General features: G+C 39.4%; 1 protein-coding gene across 1 annotated transcript; it reads right to left on the minus strand.

The window, feature by feature from the left end:
• Positions 1-1,242: 1,242 nt before the first annotated feature.
• Positions 1,243-2,987, minus strand: LOC105446514 (spidroin-1-like). The gene is made up of 2 exons (XM_030994396.1): positions 2,918-2,987; positions 1,243-2,429 (listed from the first exon to the last, which is right to left on the minus strand). Exons 1-2 carry the CDS (start codon positions 2,985-2,987, stop codon positions 1,243-1,245), a joined length of 1,257 nt encoding a protein of 418 aa, XP_030850256.1.
• Positions 2,988-9,850: the final 6,863 nt, after the last annotated feature.

The raw sequence follows: 9,850 nt of genomic DNA on the forward strand, positions 1-9,850 counted from the left end.
GTTCCTTTTTATAATGTTGTATCCAAGTATTACCTTCACCTTTTCCTTCCTTAAAGGAATTGGAGCACATTCTGTACACTTGTTTGAATGTGTACTATATTAGTTTGGATACTTATGGAAAATATTTTTTAAATATGTCTGTGTTTATAATGTATGAGACAATGTACTACATGTATGTTTATACTGTAACAACAATTGTGTTCCTATTCATCATTTTGTATAATTATGACGATCTGAATAAAGGCAAAAAAGCTTTTAAATTTTTTTTTTTAAAATAACACCATGTACACTAAAATAATTTTTTTGCATATACAAAAAATGGAAGAAAAAAGTTTCTTTGAATTTAATTGAACGGAGTATGTTCCTCGTTTTTTCTCTCTCTCTCTCTCTCTATCTCTCAGTGTTTGAGTGGATTTGATGAGATTTCAACTAACAGATAGCAATATCGAATTTAATTCGTACCTTTAATTCTTTCGTTCTCTCTCTCTCTCTCTCCATCTCCGTCTCCGCCTGTGTCTGTTTCTCTCCGTCTCTCTTAATAGTACATAACTGGAAATTAGAAATTGTAATACGTACTATGAAAAGCATATTTAAAATGTTATCTTCTCATGCTTATTGTATAGTATCTACATGCTTGGCTATAACTAATCATTTCACTGGTACAGCTAACGTGTACGAGGAATATTGAAGGTTGGCATTGATATTTGCAGAATAAAATAAGCTATTCAATGGACAGCTTAATGATACAAAAATGATTTCAATTTACCGATAACAAGACTTAATTGCGTAGGCCTGTACACGTATCAGGACAACTACCCCAGGGAAATCCCCCTCCCGTTGACAATTACCCCCCCCCCCCCCAGGACAATTCCCCTAGGACAATAACCCCCCCCCCCCCCCTCCCCTCTCGTGGACAGTTACTTCCCGGAAAATTAGACAACTAGACATTGTGATGAGTCACTGATATGTAACTGATCTAAAAACACTTGTCGCTAAAAAAATACATTTATCTATACAGACCCAAATTTTGGTACTCTCTACGTAATTATTTCAAACTTACCCCATCACTCAATTCATCTAATAGAAAATCAAATAATATGTTTTACAATCTTATAAAACAAATAAAAACTCCGTGTAGTCAATTCGTGTTTTACTTTCCCCCTTTCTGTTATCTATATTTTTTTCGACAGTCGCCCTTCTTTTCTTTTTCATTATAACACACAACTTGTCATCGTCTCTGCGTCATTCACTTCGTGCGCTTTCTACTTTCTTCTCTTCTTCTCTGTTCTCATGGGAACCCCTATTTATACCTTTGTACTTTCCTGTTCCCCTGTTCCCCTGTTCCCCTGCTCCCCCGCTCCCCTGCTCCCCTGTTCCCCTGTTCCCCTGCTCCCCTGCTCCCCTGCTCCCCTGTTCCCCTGCTCCCCTGCTCCACTGTTCCCCTGTTCCCCTGCTCCCCTGCTCCCCTGCTCCACTGCTCCCCTGTTCCCCTGCTCCCCTGCTCCCCTGCTCCCCTGCTCCCCTGCTCCCCTGTTCCCCTGCTCCCCTGTTCCCCTGTTCCCCTGCTCCCCTGCTCCCCTGTTCCCCTGCTCCCCTGCTCCCCTGTTCCCCTGCTCCCCTGTTCCCCTGTTCCCCTGCTCCCCTGCTCCCCTGCTCCCCCGCTCCCCCGCTCCCCTGTTCCCCTGTTCCCCTGTTCCCCTGCTCCCCTGCTCCCCTGTTCCCCTGTTCCCCTGTTCCCCTGCTCCCCCGCTCCCCCGCTCCCCCGCTCCCCAGCTCCCCTGCTCCCCTGTTCCCCTGCTCCCCTGCTCCCCTGCTCCCCTGCTCCCCTGCTCCCCTGCTCCCCTGCTCCCCTGTTCCCCTGCTCCCCTGCTCCCCTGTTCCCCTGCTCCCCTGTTCCCCTGTTCCCCTGCTCCCCTGCTCCCCCGCTCCCCCGCTCCCCTGTTCCCCTGTTCCCCTGCTCCCCTGCTCCCCTGCTCCCCTGTTCCCCTGCTCCCCTGTTCCCCTGCTCCCCCGCTCCCCTGCTCCCCTGCTCCCCCGCTCCCCCGCTCCCCTGCTCCCCTGTTCCCCTTTTCCCCTGTTCCCCTGTTCCCCTGTTCCCCTGCTCCCCTGCTCCCCTGCTCCCCTGCTCCCCTGTTCCCCTGTTCCCCTGCTCCCCTGTTCCCCTGCTCCCCTGTTCCCCTGTTCCCCTGCTCCCCTGTTCCCCTGTTCCCCTGTTCCCCTGTTCCCCTGCTCCCCTGTTCCCCTGTTCCCCTGCTCCCCTGCTCCCCTGTTCCCCTGTTCCCCTGCTCCCCTGTTCCCCTGCTCCCCTGTTCCCCTGTTCCCCTGCTCCCCTGTTCCCCTGTTCCCCTGTTCCCCAGCTCCCCTGCTCCCCTGCTCCCCTGTTCCCCAGCTCCCCTGCTCCCCTGCTCCCTTGAGGCTCACACTGAATACTTCAAAATGTAGCGAACCGCAAAAATTAACTTACGACTGCTTGACAATTTATTACGGTTTATATGAATCCCCATGATCACGTCTCAGGGGGATAAAACAGTTAAATTGTCGGGTTTAAAATTTGTCTGATCTAATATTCCAGTATGAATTTTAAGTGGAGGTAAGGGAAGGATGATGGCTGCCTTTTTGATTTCGTTAGATGATTCCCTGGTCAGATGACTGCGTTTGAGTTTGCTTTGTTTCTAGCCTTAACTTGGCCTAGAGTTTGAATCAGTTTCACCGATTGAAAATAAGAAAGTCATTTTTTGTTTTAAAGTGCGATTGATCAAACACAAATTGGCAACTCAATCTGTGTATTACATTATTATTACCAGCTATTTTCCAAACATTGTTATCTCCGGTAACATGCCCCGATCCCTTATCACTTAATATTGATAATAATATATTCCCTCTATCTTGATACTGGTAGATTCATAAGATGCGGGACTTATGAGAGCGTGGATGATGTCACCATTGCGTACAATGAAGACCAGGTCATGGAGGTGGAGGTGGAGCATGGCAAACCACGGGGGTAAGTCCTTAAAACTTTAACTTCAAGACTCGCATCGCCCTTAAAGGTAATACAATTTTTTGGTATGGGGCCGTGAACTTGGTTCAAATAAACGTATTGGAAGCATATACTATCCTACAATATTCAGTGATCGTTGTCGCGTTCGAAATCAAGTCTAAAGTTATGCAATTGTAAATAATAAACTCTTTATATTGTATAGCTCCCTCTCAAGGTCAAGATACTAATAAAGCTATAAAACAATGTTTCTTGACTGAAATCTACCGATTAGCTATTCCTGTTTGGAATTTATATATCACAACTACATATTCTGAGAATTTCATGGTCGCAGCTACCATTGTAAATTTGTATATTAAATATTTCTCGAGAACAGAAGTGTTTCAAGGGCTAAATTTTTCTAGTGCTTATAATACAACCACAGGGGCGTCCAAATATATGAAAATTGTAAAGAATCACTATCCATCCTATTTTCAAAATTTTCCAAAACTTTGCATTACCTTTAACAACTGCATGACATTTAGTTATGATTGCTAGTCTCTTTAACCCTCTGCGATAGTCGGTGCTTTAGTATCGTACACACGATCACATGTATTTTTTTCCTCGAGGAGAGTGTGTGTGCAATATAGCTTTCTTCCTCTTACGACTTACTGGCTGACTAGAGTGCAACAAAAATGAGGAGTAATGTTAAAATTAGTGGGAGACTAGCAGAAGTGCTCGTCTCCTCATGCCAGTCGTTTTTGATATTCATTCAGACGCGAGGTCTTCTCGAAAGCCATGTATGTTTTTAGATAGGCTTATACAGAAATAGAAAAACAAAGTATCTTAAATATCTTAAAGCATGTAGTTATTTCCCGTCTCGGGAGGGGGAGTGAAGTATTATTTTACATTAAAAAAATGCTATTGACTTACATACATATGTGTTTATATTATTCTTTCCATTTTTATCGAGAATAATACGAACTGACATTATGTATCACTTATGATCTCACATAAATCAATCTGTGCAAAATGTAACGAAGAGTTAACGAAAGGCGCATACGTAAAAATAACATTCCTTTGAAATGTGTAATTATGAATGTTCCAATGTGCCCATTGGAAGGTATAGATAACATGTAGGCCTATGTCCTTACATTGTTCACGTATTTTTGTAGTAAAACGTTTTCTATCTAGTAATAGTAAACAGATTATTAGTAAAGATGGTTTTGTTTGACGTAAAGCCGTATGGTATTGAAGTTCTCTTCTTTGTCCTCCGTTTACTGCTCTATGTGGTAATTTTGATGCAGCGTTGCTTCATTGTTCATGCACACATTTATACTGCTCTCTCTCTCTCTTCTCTCACGGCAGTCAATATCTTAGGTAATAGGTTGATGAAACCGTAGTCGATTTGACGAATCACACGGATCAGACGATCTTTGCACGCAAACAGGGAATAAAGACTGAAGTGAAGAGTGCATAAAACACATCCTTATATATCTAGGCTTATCAGATAATTGCTCAACGTTCGATTTGAAAAACGGATTTTGGCTATACAAATACAATTGACATGTATCGAGTCATTCACCCAATGAATCACGTTGATATTCATTTAATATGACATGGATATGTATTCTTTACATCGGTTTTGTGGCTCTTTTTCTTTCATTGAAAAAATTACGATTTTGTCTTCCTTCGAAATGTATTAAGTAGTTCATTCATTTAGGATACTACAAAGGGTGTTAATCATAGATTTACACAGTGAAAATCTCAAAACTTGTAAAAGGGTCAAAATGTTGGGAATATCATAATTGAAACTTTCCTAAAAGTATGGTGGAAAAATTAACATTATTAGAAAACATTACAGTCATTATTTTGACTATTCAAATTTGAAATTGCAACTGGCAGTGTTTTATTCACCGCATTTGTTATTTTTTTCACTGAATGTACCTACCCTCTTTTTTTGATAAACATGAATAAATAAATAAATAAATAAAACAAAAATGGAGGGCTCAATTTTTCTTCATATCCAGAGTCTTTTGATCTGAAATTTTGCACACACTTTCATAACTCATCTTGCTGCTATATATAATATGTGAAAGTAATTCTGAGGGCTTGCAAATCCCTGATAGAGGCCTTAAACATACACATGTATAATGAAATTAAATTGTGTTCTCATGGAAGAAGAGCCAGCTCGGTTAATCATGGACATTTTACAAATCTTCAGAGTTTGTAGACCTGTAAAGGAGGTGATGAATTGCTGTGAGCAAAATGAAATATAAATACAAAATTAAGGAAATGTATCTACTCATGTAGGCCTATATCACCCTTGCAAAGAGGTCAAGTGTAGACTACTAACTTTTTCTTCACAAATATAACACTGTATTTTTGTTTTATCTAATATCTCTTGTATACGAACTGTTGCATGTATTATGTTCAAGGTATGTTTGATTTTTGTTATCTTAGTTTGGAAGGTATTCCTAATGTCTTTCTTAACTGGGCCTAAGTATAGTTTCTATACTTTGTATATATACTATCAAAAGCATATGTTGCCTTTTTTCAAAGTCTAATACATATCGAAATATGTTAATAGTTACTTTGCATTGGATTTAAAATTTAACTACCATCTATATTACTTTTAATGTTTAATGTTATATTAAGATATTATAAATATGCAACAACGTTTTCCTGAACAAAAAAAGCAAAGCAAAACAAAACAAACAAACCATTCATTCATTACGAGGATACCAAATACTTTATATATATGTTTATACATGTTCTTACTTATTCTTTGTTGCTGTTATGAGTTTATGTTCATGGTTTTGCTATTATTATTTTTTTTCTTCAAAATATCTTTTCTTATTATGTACTAACAGGGCCTCATGGAAGACCACTATTATTGTCTAAATATCCGGGGGGGGGGAATAAGGGCAAACAACCTTGTCTGATATAATAGCTGGTAATTTTGTACGATGATAATTTGAAAATAACGTAGCCAAATCACGATATGTGCCTATGCATATGCATACAAAGGAGTGTCTTTGCAACGCAGGTTATTAATTACTAAATAATTATAAATGTATAGGAATGTCAAATATCGCAACATATGTTTTTTTCTACAAGTTCAACTAGTGGTTGAACACTATTAAGTTCGATGGAAGAACATTATTACATTGATTCACTAAGCATCAAGCTTAGTATCCGGAATGTATTTCTGCACTTTCTGTAAATATGGTAAAGTGCATTGAGACATTTCCGCACAAATCACAATTTATTACTAGTAGTATAGTTTTCAGTAGTAGTAGTAGTCATAGGCGCCGGAAGTGGGGGGGGGGGGGCAAAAAAAAGCAGTAAAGGAGTAAAGATGGTTTGTATTTTTAACCCAAAAGAACATAACAATAATAAAAACCTGAATTTAATCACATATAAAATTCCATTCAAAGAAAAGGAAAAACATTGCGCATGCCACCTATATTAAATGGAGGTTTTTATAATAGCGATACGCGCATATCGTGGACATATTGTGAGAATGGGAAAGCGTGTCTGTTTTTGTTTTTTTGTTATAGGGGTGAGAAGACATGAGCCCCTGAACGCTGGCGTACTGATGGGGGTATTTCTTATTCGAAACCAGTGATTTAGAAATGTTGTTGAAATGACATGATTTTCCGGTATTTTTTCTCAATTTATTTTTAAGTCATAACTTTTTATGCGTTTGTTGGAAAATTAGAAATTCCCTAATTTACAGTCGGGCGAAAAAATATGCTTATTTAGATGCCTTTATGTCAGGGTATGCAGAGCGGCTGGGCTCGGAGGCTCGAGCCCCCTCACTTTTTGAAAAAGTATGTTACAGAGAAAAAGAAAGAAAGAAAGAGAGAAAAAATAAATGACCTGCCAATGTCACAAATGAGGTATCAAAATATGCTCATCTGACCGTAATTAAATGCCTAAAACCACAGAGCTTCCGGTGGCTCTGCCCCCTGGACCCCATCAAGGAGCCTAAGGCGGCTCCCTGGAAGCTCATCTGACCGTTATTAAATACCTAAAACCCCTGAGCTTCCAGGGGCTCTGCCACCTGGACCCCACCAAGGGCCCTAAGGCGGCCCCTGGATGCTAATCTAACCGTAATTAAATACCTAAAACCCCTGAGCTTCCGGGGGCTCTACTCCCTGGACTCTCCGCCAATTAGTGACCTGCCAGTGTCACAAATAAGGTATTTAACTATGCTTATCTGACCTTAATTTAATGCCAAAAAAAACCCTGAGCTTCCGGGGGCTTAGCTCCTTGACCCCACGCAAATTTACGCTCTACCTGATCGTTAATATTCCACTCTGAAAAACGTTCCGCGGGGCCTCCATGTCACGTGTAGGAGTGGTGGTGATGACGATTTTTCTTCTGAATAGTAGTAGTAATAGTTGCTGGTGTAGATACTGTCTCGTTGAAGATGTTAATGCTGTGGCGTATAAGTATAAGAAGTTGCATTGATTCATTGCAGACATGATCTATCAATATCAATTATTCCGTTCATTGTGAGCGGTAACTTGTTAAACGTCAAATATTGTTTACTGAAACTGATTATTTTGTTTACATTGATATGTTCTCATTTAAATGAATCCATTATCATGAAAATGTTGAATTTAACAGTGATGAATTATTACATCGTCATTCATGTACTGTAATATAAATTCATATTAAGAATGCATGACGATTTTTTAAGCGGTTATGCGTTATCATGAAGGCCATATTAATCAAATGTAAATAATGCAATGTGCCTTAAATTTATCTACTCATGTTTTCGTATATTTTGCATGCTCCTAGTTTGATGCATTTCAATAAACATGGCTATATTTGTAATAGTTATTTGTTAGAATACAATTATTCTGCATTACCATGTAAAGCACATAGGGTCTGAACTGGCTGTATTATGCGCTATATAAATATTAACTTATTGTAATCACTAATAAAGAAAGAAAACATTAATGTTTATTCTCGCACAGAATCCACGTAAAGTATAATGAAACCCATACTGTATAAATGTTATAAACGATGTAAATATATTCATTCAGGGCCCCATGGAAGACCACTACTGTCTGGGCTACCCTGTCAAAAGAATAGAAATAAATAAATAAATAAATACTGATCTGAGAATTCTATTATGTTGAACTATTTTCAAGTAGTCATGCGTTTTTTCAACAATATTGAGATCATTTAATTTTATTCTACAAGTTGTTTCATTAGTTTTACTCAAGTCTATGATTCAGATGCCTAGGCCTATCACCCCACACATCACCCTGTGTATGTGCGTGTGTGTGTATTATGTTATTTTTTTAGGAATGATGGTGCATGTAATAACTAAGTCCAGTATGTTATTATCATTATTAGAAAAATTTAGTGATTTCATTATATTATTCTCCTTCTTTGCTCATTGTTTTGTGAATAATGTATTTGTGTTAAAGGTAACGACTAGTTATGGTCATGCGATTGCATTGTGAAAGAAACTTTGTGGAATCGATCAGAAAAGGTTGATCATCTAGCATCTAGCATCTGCAAGGTTCTGGAATCATCAAAATAATAAGAAATTTGGCCCATTCTTCGTAAAGTTACAAGCACTATACACAGAAAGATGTATATGGGACTACCCTATATCTCTCACAGACCATGAGAGAAACAAATTTACCAAATATATGAATTAGTAGGCGGTTTCCTGGCAATTTTTTTATCATCATGTATTAGTCAAAACATATTCTTTCACATGATTGGTAATGAGAGCTTCCATTTCATTTTTTGAAATTGGGGCGTTTCCAATACTGGTCTTTACCTTTAAGAAAACGGAATGAAGTTTTGTATTTGTATGGAATTATTTATATTGATTCTTTATGTAACGATTTATTTTGATTGAATACTCTAATTAAAAAAACTATGGAAAAAGAAAAACTGTGTGTGCGTGCGCGTGTGTGTTGTGGTGTGTGTATTGGTGTGTGTGTGTGATGTTCGTAGAGTAGACACGAGTTTTTCGAGCCTCTCCCGAATCCCATTGGAACGCGTGATAGAAAATATGGCCAGCAACTTACGTAATACAGGAAAAGGATCTACGAAGAGACCGAGAGCTGATGCCGGTTCGAGCCCCCCAAGCCCTGATACAAACCTGCTTCCGACTCTCCGACGGCTGCTGGAGCAGCAGACAGAGAGATTAGGAGAAAGATTCTCTTCCCTGGAGGCTAACATTAAAGAGCAAATGAAGCATATTGAATCTCAATTCAAAGATTTAAAGGAAGCAATTGATTTTCAAAGTAAGGAGTTGGATGAGATTAAGAAGAAAATGAGGATGATGGAAGCGAAAGCAATGGAAAATGAAGCGGCTCTTCAAATGGAAATTGACAAACTTGCCGTGTACGTGGCAAGAGAGAACCTTATTTTCATGGGACTACCAGAGAAGGAAGGAGAAGACATCAAACAAGTTATGAAGGATTTCTACATTAATAATTTGAAGATGTCAGAAGAAGAGGCCGATGCCGTAGAATATCAGAGGGTGCATAGGATCATGACGAAAACCATGCCACGCCCCATTAAGGCGCGCTTCTTTCGATACAGGGACAGGGACACCATTATGAAGAATGCGAGAAACCTGAAAGGGACAAGGCTTTCGATACGGGAAGATATCCCATTGAGAATGAGGAATTTGAGGCAAAAGCAGATGCCAGCTCTTTTTGCGGCAAGAAAAGCAGGCAAACTTGCGTACTTCTCAAAGTCTGAACCAAGCAAACTATTCATAAACAAGGTGTGGCTGCCAGTGGCAGCCCACCAAAGATTCATCCAAGGTTTGCGAGAGGAGGGTCAATTAGATGTCATACGGCCTATGGAGAACTGAATTTACAGCTACCC

This window comes from Strongylocentrotus purpuratus, unplaced genomic scaffold, assembly GCF_000002235.5.
Source record: "Strongylocentrotus purpuratus isolate Spur 01 unplaced genomic scaffold, Spur_5.0 spur5_scaffold_21, whole genome shotgun sequence".
In the NCBI taxonomy this organism is placed as follows: Eukaryota; Metazoa; Echinodermata; class Echinoidea; order Camarodonta; family Strongylocentrotidae; genus Strongylocentrotus; species Strongylocentrotus purpuratus.